The sequence below is a fragment of the Narcine bancroftii genome, chromosome 12 (assembly GCF_036971445.1).
Source record: "Narcine bancroftii isolate sNarBan1 chromosome 12, sNarBan1.hap1, whole genome shotgun sequence".
NCBI lineage: Eukaryota > Metazoa > Chordata > Chondrichthyes > Torpediniformes > Narcinidae > Narcine > Narcine bancroftii.
The window spans coordinates 86,015,287-86,035,197 of record NC_091480.1 but is presented as its reverse complement, the minus strand read 5'-3'; the positions used below and the strand labels follow the sequence as shown (position 1 = coordinate 86,035,197).

Sequence of the window (19,911 nt, the reverse complement as noted above, 5' to 3'; positions counted from 1 at the left end):
CAATAATCAGACAATCTACTTCATTGATGTTGATTGAGAGTTAAATATTAACCAGGACCCGGCCTATCTTTAAACACAGCATTGATTCAGTACTATAACTGAGCATCAACATCGATTTCTATGCAGTTTCCTGAACTAGGCATGAACCCAGAGCCTTTTGACGCAAGTTTCCAATGACTGCTACTGGGCAAGTCAATAAAATCCAGGATGGAACTGGCAGGGAGAAGGCCTGCTTCCATTGTTCAGCAGTAATACCCTAACAGGAAATTAGATTCAATTAATTCAAAGCAGCAATTTACCAGCAAACACTAAATCATTAGTAAAGTGAAGGAGGGGGTTATCGATTGTACCAATAGTTCAAAAAGTTTGAGTTGTTTGCTGTTATTGGTCCAAATCTTCCCCCCCCCCCCCAAAGGAATTTACACATTAATTCATCCCAGCATCTGCTTTTGCTTCATCTGCAGCCGTGGGTGCATCCCCTCCCTTAACATTCAGTGCACAGATAACTTGAGCTCTCTGTTTGCACACCGGCTTGATTATGCCCTTTGAAAGGAGTTCTTGAAGAGCAACCCTGGCCAGGAAGCTTCTGATCTTTAATCTTTTGGACACGACAGCAGGCGCGATCAGTTTGCAGTGGGGGACCTCTTTCAAAAGTTTATCATTAGCTTTGCCAGGTTGTTCAGCTTATCTCTCATTTTTCCCTCTGACCACCTCTTTTTTGTGGTCTAGCCTCCAGTTTTGTTCACTGGATCTTTGCCCTTTTTGCCTTTACTCTTGTGGTGGAACACGGTACTGCGGGCATGTCCTTGCTGGCTGGGCAGGCTGGCCCGCCTTCTGTAGTCCCTCCCCATAAGATCTCCTAATAAAGGGCGAGAACCCTAGTCTCCTTCACACCTGCCTTGGATGTGAGCCAGAAGTACGTGGAGGCAGGCCTGGGTTTTTGGATTAATAAAGCCTTTGACAGCTTGATTCATGTCTGCAGGTGGTCATTGATCGCGCTGCAACTCCCATCTTTCTTCTTCTTGTCGACTTTAGGAGGCTTCCAGTGGTCACAGTGCATCTGGGTGTCGGCAGCCTCGAACCAAATCTTTTTCGGGAATTTTAAAATTAATTCACCTGTTCCCATGAAAACTTTTTAAAATTCTGTCTTGAGGAGCATGTGCCATTTTTCATCCCTTATCCTTGAGTTGACCAATGTGAATGCAAGGTAATACAAGTGTTTCAAATTATTTTGGACTAGATTACGTTCCTTAATTAATTCTACCATCCGCCAAACTCAGTTGAACTTTTAAATTTCGACATACTTCCGGCTCACAAGCCCCTGCCACGCCAAAACACCAAATTCACTTAGAACCCCTGTAGGTTCTTGGAAGGTGAGAGGAAACTTCACCACACAGAGGAAACACATGCAGACATGGGGAGAACATTAAAAAGTTCTTATAGGCAGGACTGGATTTGAACCTGGGTCACTGGTGCATTGTACTGAACGCTACGCTAACTGTGCTGAATGATCGTTTCATACACGACAGCACAATACAGACCCTTTGACCCTCAATGTTGTTCCAACCCATATATACCTTAAAAAAATGACTAAACTCTCCCTACCTGTATCCCTTTATTTTTCTTCCATCCATGTGTGTCTAAGAGTCTCTTAAATGCTCATAATGTTTCAGCCTCCACCACTATCCCTGGCAAGGCATTCCAGGCACCCACAACTCCCTGTGTAAAAACTTACCCCCGATGTCTCCCCTAAACTTCCCTCCCTTCACTTTGAACTTATGTCCTCTGGTGTTTGCTACTCCTGCCCTGGCTGACCGCCCACCCTGTCTACGTCTCATAATCTGGTAGACCTCTATCAAGTCTCCCCTCATCCTTCTACGCTCCAAAGAGAAAAAAAAATCCCAGCTCTGCTAACTTTGCCTCTCATAAAACTTATTTTCCAATCTAGATAAATCTCCTCTGCGCCCTCTCCAGAGCTTCCACATCTTTCCTATAATGAGGTGACCAGAACTGAGCACAAGACACTTAAGTGTGGTCTCACCAGAGATTTGAGGTGTTGCAAACGTGACTTCTCTGCTTTTGAACTCAGTGCTCCTATTATAATGAAGCTGAACAATTTCCTAACAATTGCATTGAAGTTCAGTCACAATTAAAAAAAAGGCAAATTCACTGAATGATGATGACCATTCAGCCCATTGAGCTAGTATTACCCTATAGCAAGTTCATGATTGATCTATTATATGACTCCATTTGCACACAATGGCTTTGCATCCTCTAACATATAGCAATCCAATTATCTTAGACTTAACGTAAACTGAATGACCATCTACTGTGGATATGTGATTAACACATCATCCATCTTTAACACTTCAGTCCTCAGTGTACTCGCTCTGATTTTATGCACTTATCCCTCCACTCTCTCATGACAAGGATTCTCTCCAACTACAGTGCCAATTCAATTTAAGTCCCCAACAATCGAATCGCCCATAGTAAATTCTAGATCCCTGGATGTACATCTAGGTGGTGGGCCTTTTCCTCATAAGGTAACTCTGGATTCCATGGCACATCTCCACTATATGCTTCTCGATGCCTCCTTTATGAGGGCGGTGTGGTTAACGCAGCACTACTACAGGGCCAGCGACCTGGGATCAAACCCAGCGCTCCCTGTAAGCAGTTTGTACGTTCTCTACACGTGCTTTTCCGGTTTCCTCTCACATTTCAAAACGCACATGGATTGTAGATTAATTGGATTATTTGGGAAACACAGGTTCGTGGGCTGGTACTGTGCTGTAGGTTTAAATTTTAAAACAAATTTGAGGTCAATATCTTTTTCCCAAGAGGCAGTATTCTGGAGAGTGTACATCGCTTTTGATGTGATCTGAACATTTGTATCATGTCAGTACGCCTTCCTGTCCTCCCAGCCCCCACCCCCCCATCCCTTAACATTTCAACGCCCTGGATGTGAAGTCTTATTGCCTTTGTGATGCAGATTTTTTACCCTGCTACAATATTTTAGTGATCAGCAGATTAGGGAATTTATATGGGAAAATAAAGTTACCGTGATAACATCACAGGTCGATTCTTGAGCTGATCTGTTTCACTGTCTGCAGCCTTGTTTCAATCACCACGATTACCAATTGATGTGTTGAGTATTGGCAACAGCTTTACATTTCAGATTTCCAGTGGTTTGGAGCAATGAGGCAGGAAATTGCAGGAAGTTGATTGTTAGAGGATGTTTGTAATTAATGAGATGGCTGGAAAGTGGGCTTTTTTTTTCCACTTTATAGTGCCAGCAGTCAGGACTTGGGTTCGAATCCCACGCTGTCAGTAAGGTCCTTGTTCATTATTCCCTTGGCTATGTTGGTTTTCCCTGGGGAGCTCCAGTTTCCTCCCACCATTCAAAACTGTACCAGGGGTGTAGGTCAATTGAGTGTAATTTTTAAAAGTGAAATAGAAGGGTTGAGGCACTACCTGTTCCTGTTTGGGTGAAGGGAAAGATTGGTATGTTTAAGGATCCCTGGTCGCTGAGGAACATTAAAGCTCTGGTCTTGAAAAATGAGGAGGCTTTAAGAAGTCCAGATCAAAAAAATCTCTTGAGTAAAGGATGTGTCAGAGTATGCTTCAGTGGAAAATCAGGGGGAGCAAAATACACACAAAATGAAATTGGCAGACAGGATAAACGAAAGTGTCAAAATATTCTGCAGGTACATGAAAGTAAAAGGTTAGCGAGGAAGAGAATTGGTCCCATTAAAGGTCAGCAAAGCTGTCATTGTGTGGGCCACAGGTTTCACATGAATACAACTCATCAGTCTTTCCTGTGGAGGTCAAGGAATTGAAGGAAGTGAGTGGCAATGTACACGGTGAACCATATTAGAACTACTAGAGAGGAGGTGTTGTCGGTCTAAGAGAGGAAGGGGCGGGGGTGGGGTGGGGGGGGGGGGGAGAGAGAAGAGAGCTCTCATGTTTAGGAGGGCTAGGGCTATAATCTCACAAGTGTGGGAATTTTCAAGTCCAGAACGCTGCCAAACAGTGGTAGGTGATAAGGAACTGCTACAACTGACGAGATGGAGACATTTTTTGATCAGCTCGAGGTGGGCAGGCATACATCAGAATTATCATCTAAGTCTCTGGTGAAGTCTTATCATTTAAGTACGTTGGAATTGACATTTTTTTCCAGAGGCAAAGAAATATGCAAGATCTTCTTAACGGAGAAGACAAAGAGATGAGATCGTCCATGAAGAAGACAGGCTGAAAATGAAAGAAAAAATGCATTTCCATCACAAGCTTTTGGCCTGAATTTTGACATTAAATTGTTCTGCTCTGTGAAAGACGATTCAACAGCTAGTAGTAAGTCCGTTTAATATAGCCTAATGGTTACTTATAGATTTCTCATTTTAAATAGATTTTATGCATAAATATGCATCAAAATGGAAATACAGTAATAGTAAATAGAGTCTGATGGAACACCTTTCAATAGCCTTCATGATATTCTGAAAATTTAACCTTGGGGCTGCAGAAAATAATAAGTTTATCATCAAAGTGATCTGCTAGAGGTGTTAAAATCTGTCATTTTTGGCTGCAAAAGTCGTTGAGAGAAATCTATTTATTTTGTTTAAGTTTCCTCAGATTTTAAATTATATACTCAGGCATCTACTCTTACAAGTTTGGATCCATTCCAAGAAAAGTGTTTTAACAGTTTTTGCTCGTTAAGATTTCATTGTTTTAGCGTCAATGCTAACTACACGTTTAAATGTCTTGTGAAACAAATGTCTGCCAATGCTGTGTTGTTAACACACCAAAGTGCTTGAGAAACTCAGCAGGTCACCCAGCACCTATGGGAAGCAAAGATGTATAACCAGCATTTCAAGCCTGAGCCCTTCGTCAAGGTACACCTGCTTTCTGCCACCTTAGGTTAATGGAGGCAAATGGCTCTCATGGCAATCATTCTTTCTACGTTTTCCACAGATAATGTTGAATGAGTCAACTCTAGATTTAGGTTTCAGTAGCAGAAGGGCTGAGATGAGGAAGGGCAGATGATGTCCTTAACTCTCTACAGAATGCCCACCCACTCGAGATTCGTGGCACCTACGTCCTTATGCTTGACTTCACCAGAGACTTGACTCAATATTGAGAGATTATTTATCATTGGTAGTTTCATCATCGATGATTCAATATGGTTTTATATCTCAGTACACATCTTCCCACAGAACTCTATTCCTTCAGAACTATCTGTTCCTCTAATTCTGAGAACTTTATCCAACGTGAAAATCCCAGGATACACTCCTTCCCAGAAAACTCAAGGTTTGAAAAAAAAATTTTGCAGATGCTGAAAAAAAACCCAGAAAACATTGGAAATAATTAGGCAGTATCTGTGGGAGGAAAACACCTCAGGTCCCAAGTCAAAATCATTCCCGAGATAGTTTCCAAATTCCAGCCAAGATGATTCATCCCCCTCAATAGGTGCAGCAATGAGAATACTGATCAACCAAAGGAACTGCTCACACTAACCATTCAGGATTCTCATACTTATAAAACAATATTGATTTATTTGTACAGATAGAATATGTGTCTGGATGTTTTGCACCAGGGACTGGAGAACATTGTTCAATTGGGTTGTACTTGTGGAGTCAGATGACAATAAACTTGAGTTTCTCAAAGTGATGTTGTCTAGTATTAGATGAACTTTCCATTCAAGAATATTTTTTGCCAAGAACTCTATGTAGTGGATACCTGAATCCTAAATTCATCACAGTATGAATCCTGCAAATGAGTTTCGGTTTGCTTTTACTGGAGGCCAGTTAAAAATGGCGGGGGGGGGGGTGGGGGGGGCGGTGGTGGAATTAATCCCTGCATTTAAAATAATGCTGCCTTCTGCCCAAAATTCCATTCATGAATAGTCAATGGTACTTCAATTGAGTATTTATAATTTCAGGCAAGAGGATGCACAATCCTGTTCCCACCCCTGTTCATGCTTCGACTGCATTGCTGAATCCAGCTCCAACAGTGTCATCAAGTTTGTAGTGACACAACAGTACTTGGCCTCATTAGCCACAATAATGAGTCACACTAAAGAGAAGAGGCGGGAAGTTTTGTGAAATGGTGCGAGATTAACAACCTGAGTCTCAACATGGACAGGGAGAAGGAGATGATTGTGGACTTCAGGAACTCCCACCCTCCACCACACATCAACAACTCTGCAATAGAGTGGAGAGCACCAAGTTCCTTGGAGTTCACTTAACTCGTGACCTACCGTGGACGCTCAACATCTCTTCACTTGTCAGGAAAGCACAACAGTGATGCACTTCCTCTTTCCAATATTTTTATTGAGTTTTATATATGTGTATGCTCATATATATAGGTAATATATATCCAACAAAGTAAACATATATTAACAAATAGCTGTAAACAACCTATGAAAGAGACAAAAAAGCAATATATATATATAAAACAAAAACCATTCTAACAATCTAACCCTTCTCTTATGAAGTTATGATTAAAGCTATGTGTTCCACTAATGCATGAAAGAAAGGATAAATCAAACCATATAATGGGATCCAATAATATAAATTCTGAAAATAATTGAGAAAATTAAGGTTTATTACATTAATAGAGCATCATTTTTTTTCCAGTGTCAAGCGTGCCATCACTTCAGATAACCATTGAGTAGGTGTAGGAGCATGTGAAGACTGAAGCAGGCAAGGCTACCGGCCACCATTATGTCGACCTTCTATAGGAACTCTATTGAGACTGTCCTGGCCGGCTGCATTATAATGTTGTACGATTGCCGCAGCAAAATGTATCAGAGGTCAATCCACAGGACCATAAGAGGAGTGGCAGAGAGGATCACTGGAGTCTCTCTCCCCACCCATCAACATGATCTACAGGGATTGTTGTCTAAAGAGGGTGCTCAAAAATCATTGAGGACCCCCTTCCACCCTGCACATAGCATCTTTCAGCTGCTCCTGTCATACAAGAGATACAGGAGGATCAGAGCCAGCCCCACCAGGCTGAGGAACAACTTCTTTCCATGGACAGTGAGAATGCTGAAGGACCAAAGGAACTGCTCACATTTACCATCCAAGACTTTCATATGTTCAAAACAATAATTATTTGTATAGATAAAATACATGTCCTGCATATATATTGCTTGTATGTGTGTTATGTATGTTTTGCACTGAGGACTGGAGAACATTGTTACTTCAGGTTGTACATGTAACTTAAAGCAATATCCAAAAATGTATGACTTATCAAAGAATGTTATTCTAACTGTATTCCATAAACACATCAATCCTACATTAAACAATGAACAAAATGTCAGAAAACATGACCCTACCTGTCCCACCAAAAAACTTCCTTATTTCACTTTTCCTCTTCAGCTCCCTGCCTTTACCAACACTACTCTTCCTGAAAACTGATAAGTTTATCTATCCCTACACAACCACTTGTTCCACCCTCCTGCCATCAGCCTCCCTTCACAGCGCCCTCTGTGGAGCTGTCCACTTCACCAGGATATGACGTGAGGAATTATTGGAAGTGAAGAAATTCCTCAACACTGACTACATCTGTGGTCCCAATGGGATTACACTTTAGATTGTCGGATCCACTGACCTGATTGCAAATAAGTCAACTTTTACAGGCAGCCAAAGTTCATCATCTTATGCTGATCATTCTTGCAGCTTTAGAGAGGCACAGTCAATGCTGCAAGTGGACCTGGGGTTAAGGGGAAAATACTTGGAAGAAAAATGATCACCGCATTGTCATGTTTAGACGAATAATGTTGAAGGGTACATTAAAAAAGTTCTGAAATGGAGGAGTGCCAACTTCATTGGGATGAGAGGGGATCAGATCGGACTAAATTGGAGCAAAAAATTGGCAGGTAAAATTATAATGACATGAGTGGTGGTCTTTGATTCAGGTAGAGATTGGGGTCCCTGGATGCCAAAGGAGGCAGACATTATTGATAAATTATTTAAATTATTTAAGTGAGAATCATGGTCAATATGTTGAGAGGGGAAGTGAAATGAAAATAAGATGTGCAAAGAGGATATCAACTGGAAGTGGTTCTCAACTATTGGGCAATGGCCCACTACTGGGCCACAGCATATTTCCATGTGGGTCTTCAAAAAGGTTAAATAAAATACTTTAGATAAAATGAGCTGTCTTTGATTTGAAAATATTGCTCAGTCATTGTCACTAGTGGGTCATGGAAGCTAGGCGAATCTTAAACGGAAAAAGGTTGAGAACATCTGAAGTAGAGGGACAGAAATGGGAGCCAAATATACTTTATGGACATGAACAAAGTAAGTAGGAGTTAAAAGGAGGGGTAACCTTGAAAAGGGATTAAGAAAGTGATCATGCTTAGCTGTGGATCCTAAATTTTAGAATATTCAAAAAGTACACTTCGTGTCTTTAGCAATGAACTTGCCGTTATTTGTCTCTCGTTCTTGAGCGAGACTTATAATGTGATGTGTCCAAGGACGGTTGATTAGACCAATCTGACCTTGAATCTTCATTTCACACTGGTCATCGAGTTGGAGGGATGTTGTGGAATCAGTGGTTGTGATTTTTGTCATTCCCTTTTTATCCTTGCTTCCTCCTTTCTAACTTCTGCATTTGAATGAGCCCTGCATTTATGCGAGTACCCCAAACTCCAAATGGTGATCCAATGCTCGTCGTCCTCAGGGGTGTATGTCAGCATTCAAACTCTTCAAAAAGAGTCCTTGAATCACTTGCTCTGTCCATCACCTGACCACTTGCCTTCTGTGAACTCTCCAAAGGTGTTCTGGTTCACATGCCCTGCTCGTCTGAGCTTTTATTCTTTCCACTCAAAGGCTTAACATCCTTATTGCAATTAAGTAATCTAGTCTACACAGGATGCATCATAGATGCTGAGGGCAGAGGGTGGAAATTAGAGAAGGATTTAATCATGATTGTCCAATTGATGTGGAGAGCATTTAAGAATTAGAATCATGAAGAAAGCATGTCAGCACCTCAGGAGTTTGCGAATGTTTGGTATGACTTTGAAAATCCTCGAAAATTTCTACAGATGTGGGATAGAAAGAGTGCTGACCAGCTGCACCATGGTCTGGTCTGAGGACACCAATACTCCTGAGTGCAAGGCCCTGCAAAATGTAGTGAAGGCAGCCCAGGACATCACAGGCAAGACCCTCCCCACCATTGAGATCATCTACACTGCCATCGAAGAGCAGCAGCAATCATCCACACCACCAGCACATGCTCTGTTCCTGCTGGTCCATCAGGAAAGAGGTATAGGTGCCACAAGCCTCATACCATTAGGTTCAGGAACAGCTGCTACCCCTCCACCATCAGTCTCCTTGACAACAAACTCAATCAGGGACTCATTTATTGACTCTTAATTTTGCACTTTGTGTTTTTTCCTCTCCGCATTGCACAGTTTGTTTACATTTCTTTATTTGTTTACATTTGTACAATGTGTGCAGTTTTGTTTGCACTACCAAGAAGTGCCTCACCCACAGGATAAAGAATCTCAGGGTTGTATGTGAGGTCATGTATGTACAGGCAGGTCCCGACTTACGTTGGGGTCCATTTACGCTATTTGCTTCGTAAGGTGAAATTATCGTAAGTCGGGGTCTACCTGTACAGTTAGTTTTCTGAGCCGCTCCTGCCAGCAAGAACGGGGACTTTGGCCTCCCGAGACGGTGCCTGGTAACTAGGGGAAGCGGTGTCACTTTGCCACCTGCTTTTGACTTGGAACGCATGCGCAGATTGCCATCACTGGGGAGGGAGAGAGAATGATGGCAATCTGCGCATGCGTTCCAAATCACTGTATTTTTTTTAAAAAGAAACAGCGTTGGGTCTGACGAAGCACGTTTCCTTGACGCCACTATGAGGAGCTTGAACTGATGACGGTAGGAGGTGGCAGCGGTGGGAAGCGATCTGCACGAGCTGATTGGGCAGAAGCATTTCCTTCAGGGAAGGAAAAGCAACCATGTTGATACAGGTAGATCCCAACGTACCTTTATTCAAAACGGAGTCTGATGATCATTGAAATATCATATTTTGGAACATCGTAACTCAGGGTATATCTGTACTCTGACAATAAATCTGAAATACAGACTTATCACTTTAATCTTCATGGCAAGGAAGGTCTAAGAAACAATAAGGAGAGAAAACAATTACAGGCATTTTAAGAAATTTGGTTTGTTCAAAGCAAGTTTAGAATTTCAGAACAGATTTGCTGAAATCCCTGAAAATGTTAGTTAACAATATTGAGGCAGTGGCAGCCTGAATTTAAAAAAAAGCTCAAGGACAGAAAGCAGAGAACCACAGTGAGTGACTGTTTCTTGAGACTGACAGATAATCGTGTATTTCCCTGAGGGAAGTGCTTAGACCACCATCTTTGCATGTATATTAATGACTTGAATGATGCGGGCAGGGTAAAATTTTAAAACAAAGCCTGGAAGTGTTGTGACCAGAGAAGAGGACAGGAATAGACTGCAGGAAGAATAGGTTGACTGGTAGGATCAGGCAGACAGCCTGTAGAGGGCAAACAAATGGGTAAATTCATTGTGATAAATCTTCCTGACAAATAGTCATTATGACCTCAGATCCAAAGGAGCATGGACTCTGAGATCTACAGCATGGAAAGAAGCAATTCATGACATCCAGCTCATTACATGCTGCTCAACCATATTTTTTTAAATTCTCTGATGACACTGGACAACAACTTTTTTTTCTATAGGTTTGGTTCTTGAAAAAGTATAGGGATTATGACAGACAATTTCATGCTGAACCCAAAGATAATTTGAGATTTGCTGTATCGCATAGAAACATTAAAATAACTTATTGAATTTAGTATGTTTAATTTGTTTACATGTTTATTAATTTCACAAATGGATGTTGCAAGGTTCATATCCAATCTTTTTGAATCCCTTCGCTATGTTCATGAATGAAGCTGCCAGTGTTAAGCATTTTTAATTTAGCATGTTTAATCGCACCGTAATGCTGCGATTAAGCCAGTTCAACTGGCTTAAAAATGCTTTGTCACTGATTATCGTGTGTACTCAGCATCTGATGCCTCTCATGTCGGTGTCCAACAATAGTCGGCCGGCTTTGATGGATTCCAATTGCCCTGATACCGCTTTCCCATGGTCACAATGTCCTGGTGAAACCTTTCACCAGGTTCATCACTGACTGCACCAAGATCAGCAGGAAAAATGCCAAGTGTGAATGCAGAAAATAAATTTTTAATGACATGTTGCACTTTATGGTTTTGTAGACTTGAAGCATGCTAGGTTATATCTAAAAATATAGTACATGATAGGAAAGTGTTAAAGTGATTTTCATGATCAGTAAGCCAAAATACGCAAAATGTACCCAAAAATGTCCAGAAAGCAAAATCCTCGTTGTCCAGTGTTATTGCTTGTGGAACTTTCCCACCACTAAAATTAAACAGTGGGACTTGCAGTTGCCAAAGATGACCTCATGCCACTTTCTAAACAAGGTTGCAATGCTTGTCACTTTCCTGTCCTTTGACCCTTCTCCTCCTTCTAGAATGGATTCAGGGGGTTATGAAAATCCCCTCTACATTTCTGGAGCAGTGATCCGATCTGAAACCTTAATATGAATCTCACCATGACAGCTAGTCAATTTATGCTCAAGTGATTGAATAAATGTGACATTTAAAAAATTGGTTTCAGTTATAGTAACCATGAAATTAGTAAGAGATTACTTAAGGTGGTATGTGGATGAAAGAAAACATTTGAAGACCACTGTTTTAATCATACCTCGTTATGTGCACAGCTTCAGAACTCCAAAGGAAATGGACCAATGACAATTTTCCTCAAGCAAAATCTTTCAGTAACAATTGGGTCTAGAGCAGTGGTTCGCAACCTTCCCTTCCCATTCACATCCCCTCTTAAGGAATCCCTTCCTAATCACAGAGCACCGATGGCATGGGGATGACTTAAAGTGGGATGTGAGTGGGGGAAAAAAAGATTGAGAACCACTCATCCAAATCATTACCAGACATGGCCCAAAAAGCATACTGGGGAACACTATTGCCAGTTCAAAGAATCATACAACTCCACATCTTTGCAATATAACAGTTGGGATGTTAACATAATTGTGAGAGAATATCAGAGCTTTTATGTGATTCTATATTTGACAGATTCTCGATTTCAATTATTCTTCTGAGGAGCATTTTTATAAATAGCATACTTTTAAAAGATGATGAAAAAAAACATTTTTTTTTCTCAGTTTAAGAATCTCTCTCTTACTCATTTTCAAGGCATTTTTAAACATTATTTAGAAATGATACTTCCTGGAAATGCAATACTTTCACTGCTATACATAAAATGTTTTTTTTTTCAGAAGCAGAATTCATTTGATTTCCAGATTAAATTATGCTAATCCAGAAATACATCCTATCACAAATTGCCCTGACACAAACAGGCCAGATGTGCACATCTTACATCAATCCCTGCACAACACTCACCTAAAACATTACCTGGAAAAAAAATTGTAATCTGACACGTATCTATTATTGAGCAATTTCATTTAAAAAAACCCCAAGGTTTTATAGCATCATGTGATTTAAAGTGTGCTTCCCAACAGATCTCAATCTGACACTGAGAAGTCAGTGCAGTTAGGATCTAAATAATACAATTAATTAATGCATCGAAGCTTGGTCTAGCCTTTCACTGCAACAGAACTTCCCTCAGCTGTCTTTCACCTCACCATACCACTGGATCCGGGAGGGGATGTTGAGAGGATGGGTTTGGACCTGTGCAACTCCTACTCACCCAAATCCATTCACACACACGCTGTTCCTTTCTGAGGAGTATGGCGTCCTCATATCAAATGACACAAACCATCATCATCCTTTCGGATGGATAGCCAGAATGCACTTAATAAATGACAGACTCCAATAGTTCAGTGGTTAGGGCACTGGTCTTGTAAACCAGGGGTTGTGAGTTTGATCCTCACTGGGGCCTCATTTCTGTAAGTTAAAGTATGTTATATGTAGTATTATGTTCCAATAATGGAACCTTGTGGTAGTACAGATTCTATCTGTATGTGGTGGTCCACCACCGGCCTACTGCAGGGCCCAACCTCTGTACCTGCAGGAATGTAAGGGGACAGGACAACACATGGCCGGCTGTCAATCGGTTAGCCTGAATGGATCAAGCCCCACCCGGTCAGGTGTCAATCACCCTCTGGGATACAAGCCTGCGCCGGCCTCCCGAGGCCTCACTCAGAGTTGCTGCAGCCACAGTCAGCCTGGCTCTGTGGAAGTCTTTGTGGATTAAAGCCTGTTGTCCAGTCTTTATCTTTGTGTGTGTCTGATTCTGGCTAACAGTGCACCACAATGTATATATTGGTTGTGATTGGCTGAGAGCGTAGCCATGCCTACTGGCAGGTCTTAAAGGGTTGCTCTTAGCCAGACTCAGATCATTCTGGACTGGTCGACCTACATGTGATATGCTCCAGTCTTCTAGTTAATAAAAGCCTTGGTTCGGATCAACAAGCCTTTGATTCTTTCGACGTGCTCTACAAACCTTTACCTTTTATTTTGCTGATTTATTTTACACCTTTCCACCGCTCTCCCTTGGCACCCTCTGTTCATAAACATATGACCCTTGCTCTCTAAACACTGATCACACAACCTCTCCTGAACTGACCACGGGCCCCTGAATTATCAACCTCCCCCAACTCACCCAACCATATGGATGTCCTCTGTCTACCTGCCCCCACCACCACAGATGGCAGGCAACAAATCCTTAACCCATTCCCCCTTATAACTGCCGCTCTGTGGCATTTCAAACCAAACCCAACTCTGACATATCTGTTTCCATAATATTGGGTATGGTTGAGCCAATCACCCCAAACATATTCTAAATAATCACTGGTGTTTTGCATTAAACAACTTAAAGCCCCAAAGACTTTCTAAGCTTGCTTTCTTCCTATGAATTAGAAAAATAAAGCCAGTCATTTTCTTACAACAGTTTTATCAAGAATAGAGAAACAAAGATCATGTGTCTAAGCCTGAAATTGTTTCAAAGGTGAAAGTTGCATGTTATCTTTGTAAGTGATGTGTATTTAACTCATTAGAAGTAAGATGAGCCACCTGCTCTTTGAACGTGGATGATCAATGTGGATGATCATTTCCCATAGTTCTGTTAACATTCACATTAAATTCAGTCTTAAATCAATTATAAAAATATTTCAAAAATTCACTACATTCTAAGTGAAAAAAAATTCTCTTCATCAAAATCCGAAACACCTGCTTATTCTGAGTCTGTGAAGCTTGGGTCTAGTCTCGTCAGCCAAGGGAAAGATTCACCCTACATCTGGTCCGTTAGAATTTCCTCATTAGAACTATTCAACGCTTGGAGGAAAAAAGGGGTTTCCTCTCCAAACCTCAATAGAAAGCGTCACAAAGGCTGAAATTGGCATCTGACATCCTGCCAAATTTCCTTGTTTGTTTTAGAGTCTGGCAAAGAAACAGGAGGTGCAAGACCCCCTGGACCGTGCTCTGTTATTCAAAGCTGTCACAGCTGACTACCTCAAGGCCACATTCCTTTCCGGCATTATGCTCATTGAATCCCTTAAAGTCCAACTCAGCCTTGAAGATGCTCAATTACCAAACAGCACAACCTTCAAGCATTGAAAACACAATGATTCACAACTGTTTGTAAAAGCATTTTCCTTATACTTAGTCTAAAATGGCCACTTCCAAGTGAGCGCCTCTTGGTTTTCTTAACTTCACTGGGTATCGAGCAAGCTAAGTCAACTCTAAATTTTATTTATTTTTTACAGCACGGGAACAGGCCCTTCCAACCCATAAGCCCATGCTGCCCAAATACCTAATCAACCTATAACCCCTGTACTTTTTAAAGGATGGGAGGAAACCAGAATATCCGGAGAAAACTCATGCAGACACAGGTAGAACTTAGAAACTCCTTACAGACAGTGCCGGATTTGAACCCAGGTCACTGGTGTTGCGATAGCACTACAGTAATGGCTACACTAACCTTACTGCGTGATAACTGTACATTGTATTCTAAAGCCCTACAAGATCTCAGCAAGGCTTCTTTCATTTTATACTCTAGTTTTCTTGAGGTAAAGACCATCACTCCACTTTGCTTTCCTAATTGTTTGTTGCATCTGTTTGTTTACTTGTTCAATTTCTAAGAATCTGCATTGTAAACGTTCTGATTCAACTAATAATGATCATTTTTTAAAATTCATTAATTTTCCAAGTCTACAGGAGTCTCCTGGAAATTCAGTTTCCTGATGTAACATTTTCAAAGTTAGAATCAGGATTTATTGTCATGAACAAGTCATGAAATTTGATGTTTTACAGCAGCGTCACAGGACAAATGTTCATATTATAACCATCTTATGACATTACTATAAAAAAGAAAGAATAATAACAATAATTGGGCACGAAAAGTAAAGGCAGTTTCTTTGGTTCATTGATTATTCAGGAATCTGATGGCAACGGGGAAGAAGCTGTCCCTTTGCTGCTGAATGCTTGTCTTGAACCTTTTCCCTGATGGTAGTAGAGTGAAGAGGCCATGGCCTGGGTTGTGGAGGTCTTTGAGGATAGAGGCTGCCTCACGTAGATGTCCTTGATGGGATGAAGTCTGGGGCCTGTGATGTCGTAGGCCAAGTTAATAACCCTATGGAATTTATTCTTGTCCTGGGAGTTGGCGCCTCCATACCAGGCAGTGATACCACCAGCCACAATGTTCTCATGGTACAATTGTTACTGAAAGATTTTGCTTGAGAAAAAATGTCATTGGCCCATTTCCTTTAGAGTTCTGAAACCGTGCACATAACGAGTCAAGTAGGTACGATTAAAACAAATGGTTTTCAAACTTTTTCCTTTCCACCCACATACCACCTTAAGCAATCCCTTCCTAATCACAGAGCACCGATGGCATAGGGATTACTTAGAGTGGTATGTGAGTGGACAGAAAAAGGTTGAGAACCACTGCTCTACTAGTACGTGCAAGACTCCATACATACATCAGAGCATCCCTATGAATGAGGAGCAGTAGTAAGGAATCAACCCCTAGAATTTGCTGAAATATTTAATAAGACTTGGGAATATGTGTCCCATCTGATCATAACCTCACTTCACATCCCCATCCATATATGTTAACCTTTCACCCCCTCCCCATCAAGTATCAATCTAATTCTGCCTTAAAAAAAATCCATAGACTGCTTCCAAATCTCTTCGAGGAGGTAAGCTCCAATTACATATGACTCAATGAGAGAGTTGCCTCACATTAAATGGACTTGCCAGTGTTTAAATGGCAACTCTTGGATCCAGATACTCACACAAGAGTAACTAACATCTCCAGATCCAAACTACTGGCACAGTGTGAAACATGAAAGTCTTGCAGATGATGTGATGGTTTTCAAAACAGAAAGATGCTGGAGGAACCCAGCAGATCCTGCAGCAACCATAGCAAGTAAAGATATGAAACTAACATCCCAGGCCCGAGCTCTTCCTCGAGCCAAAAGCAGGAAGGCACTTAAGGAGGGAAGAAAGGGCAGGGAGTGGAGCACAGACCAATAGGCAAAAGGCCATCATTGGACATGGAGAGAAAAGATGAGAATGATCAGAGCAGGGGATAGCCCTGCAAGGAAAGGAGACACAGGAAAGAGAGTGACACAGAGTCAGATGAAAGGAGACCCAGGGATAGGGGAAGGGGAGTGATAGTGGAGGGGGGAATATAGCTAAAGGAGCCTGAAGGTCTATGTTAGTTGGCATTGTGTTGTTTTAAAGGATTTTTTTTTTCCATGGTTCAATCTTCACTTGTTTCAAGGATGAAAGCTTTCTTTTATAAGTCAGGTTTTGATGGGAGAAGCAGCAGGCCTTATTCTGGAGTAAGCAAGTTACTTGACTATTTCTGATTAATCCCCTGCTTTCGCTTCATATTCCGCCGCAGCACATGAAAGGAAATGTACAAATGAGAAAAGTTATAAATAAATTTTGGAGGAAGGAAACCAAAGTTAGAAGGGCATGATTGGAATGCCTACAAACAGAAGGAAGGAGAAAGATTTTGAAGAGAAAAGGGAAGCAGAGGTAAAGGGGAGAAAGACTGACGATGAATAGACATAACAAGTACGGTCCCTCTGGAGTATCGTCGGAATCATTCATCACAAAGCAATTCCATCCAACCCCTACTTCCTACCCTTTCTCTGGACATCATTATTAAAGCTATGTCTGTTGCTCTTTATGGCATAATATTCTAGATCATAAACACTCAATGCATTAAAATAGGGCTTTCTCCTATCATCTCTGGTTTATTGTAAATTATTTTAAATGATATTGTTTTATTTTCCAAATGCTGTATAACTAGAATGTTTCCCCTTATTTACTCCAGTAACAAGGTTTAATATCCTCTTTTAGCATTCTCGGTTCAAAAGAGAACAGCCCCAAATTTTCACATCTCTCATTTACTCCTGACCACATTGCAATAATCTGCTCACCAGTCACTTTGAGGACCTGACGTTCTTCTTTTTTTCTAGTTTTAAAGCCTCTAGATTTTTTGGGCATATTTTTTACCTTCGATTCCTGCACATGTACCAGTGTTTCACTTGGTTTCAACATGAAATTCCAATACATATTTATTTTGACAATGTTTCAACTGGCTGATCAGGTTAGAAGAAATAACTCCAGGTAGGATGCAACATGGAATTGGTTTGTCAACGTTGAACTGCTGCAGGAATGTGGGTTTGTTAAGTAATTTTTTTTTAATTTTCCCTTGGATCACAAAGAATCTAGTCAACAATAAGGACAATATGCTAAAAGCTGAAGGTCACAAAGGGAAACAAAGGTTTGCCCGATTTCTTTCCTCTTTAGCAGTGGGATGCTAAAGTCAGTTTTAAGCTTCTGCTTTCATACAGTTGAAATAGTTGAACAGCACAGGATAGATAACAATTTTAGGGCCTTTGTCAGTGTGACTCAGACTAATGATAAGTTCATTAATTGATCCAATGAGGACCTTTACCCTAGACTTTAGTCTGAAGTAAACTTCACATCATAAAACCTGATTGGGCTCCTTTCGAAATGCAATGTATTCCACTTTATGCTTACATTAGACTAACTTAGTATTCTGACTATGAAGCATGTACAAAACATGTTTCTGATTCCTTCCTAAAACCATTGCCGCCATATAATTTTGCAAACCGAACTAACATTAAGTAAGTCTATATAACCCTAAAACTGCTCAATCCATTTCAGTCTGAGTCTAAAATCACCGGATATTTTACAGATCACCTTCAAAAGAGATCATGCCATTTCTGATTGTCTGCTTCTAAATGAGGCGACCCGAGTTCATTTTTCTCAATTTGGCAGGTGAATTGTATTCCTTGCGTGAGCCCGTGGCTGGCGCTGAATAAGCCGTCCGCGGAAGATCCCCCGTCAGTTGAACGATGGATTCGGAATTTGCACTGAAGGCCTTCAGAGGGAGTCTGCTCGACACCAGAATTGTTGGCGATTGAGCTTATCCTCTGCACTTTTAATGGGAGGTCCCCGGTGCTGCATGTCTTTTCGCCGATATCCGCAGTCATTCTTAGGACTTTCCTCTGCACCTCATCTTTACACGTGCTCATCTTTTGAAGCTTGGCTGGAAGTTTGCTGCTCTTTTCCTCTAGGGTATTGATGCAATCCAGGGAGAAGATTCTCTCCTTTCTATTCTTACTGTTATTGATTGAAGGAGTAGCACAGAGTGATGTGAGTGACAGCTTCTCATCTTGTTCCTTCACGCTGTACGGAGAAGTGGGGACTTCAAATGTGGCATGGAATTGGGAATAGTCCACACGGAAAAAGCCTTCTTCCAGTGACATGACTGGAAGAAATCTATGGCCCCAGAGAACTTCATCTTCAGTGTACGAGGTCCTTGCTTGGCATGTCATTCCTGCAAAACAGGATAACCGAGAGCTTTTAATGTTATCCATTTCAATTGTAGTTTCACTAATGATCTGTTAATGACTTAGAAATTACACAGAAAAACTAAATAATGAAAATCATACATGTCAAGTAAACTTAAATTCCTGGGGGTGTTAGGTCTGCTTTGTTCATGAATGAGTGAGACAAACACCAGACTGAGTCGAAATCAGGGTTCTTTGTTCTTTATTACCGGATTGTAACACTTGTGACTAACCATGTTAGTCGGAGAATGCATTCTGCCGTTATCAGCAAAATGGTGATTTTTTATACCCTTGGATACATGCTTAGAACATCATCATATCATTACTTGTCCAATGACTAAAACTGTTGCTATCCTTTCCCTGCTAGCTTCCTGCCTCTCAATCCATCAATGTCTCTCTTATCTTGTAAGTACAAGGATGCATTCACATCTTGTTACAGCCCTGTACAGGGTAACTCCTTACACATTCCCATCTCATGATGTTTTACCTTACAGGGGGGGGGCGTCACTATCTCTGAGGACCTTTCCTAGCCCCATCAGATGAATGCCATTGCAGAGAAAGCACTTCCTCGGGAGTTTGTGTGTCTTCAGAATCCTTGGCAAACCTCTACAGATGTGTGGTGGAAAGTGTACTGGCTGGCTGCATCATGGTCTGGTCTAGGCCCACCAATACTCCTGTGTGTAAAGCCCTGCAAAATGTAGTGGATGCAGCCCAGTACATCACAGGCAAAACTCACCCCACCCTCGAGGACATCTATATGGAGCGCTGTTGTTGGTGAGCTCTGTTCTCAGGAAGAAGGTACAGGTGCCACAGAACTCATGCTTCCAGGTTCAGGAGTTATGCTATCCCTGAACCATCAGACTCCAAGACAACAGACTCATTCAGAGATCATTTCAGGGCTCTTTGCTCTTATTTTCTTTTTGTATTTGCACAGTCAGTTTATTTACATTTCTTTCTTTTCTTTACTTTTTTTCTTTT

The 19,911-nt window shown here is 41.2% G+C and overlaps 1 protein-coding gene and 1 pseudogene across 1 annotated transcript in view; both read right to left on the bottom strand.

Annotated features, from left to right (window-relative positions):
- Positions 1-426: 426 nt before the first annotated feature.
- On the bottom strand, positions 427-1,060 carry LOC138747335 (small ribosomal subunit protein eS25-like; annotated as a pseudogene).
- An 8,782-nt stretch (positions 1,061-9,842) lies between these two features.
- Positions 9,843-19,911, bottom strand: part of LOC138746415 (G protein-activated inward rectifier potassium channel 1-like) — a 54,657-nt gene continuing 44,588 nt past the window's right edge. Inside the window, 2 exon segments of the mRNA XM_069904577.1 lie at positions 9,843-18,441; positions 18,443-18,920. Coding sequence (XP_069760678.1) covers positions 18,318-18,441; positions 18,443-18,920 — 602 coding nt within the window. The 3' untranslated portion in view covers positions 9,843-18,317.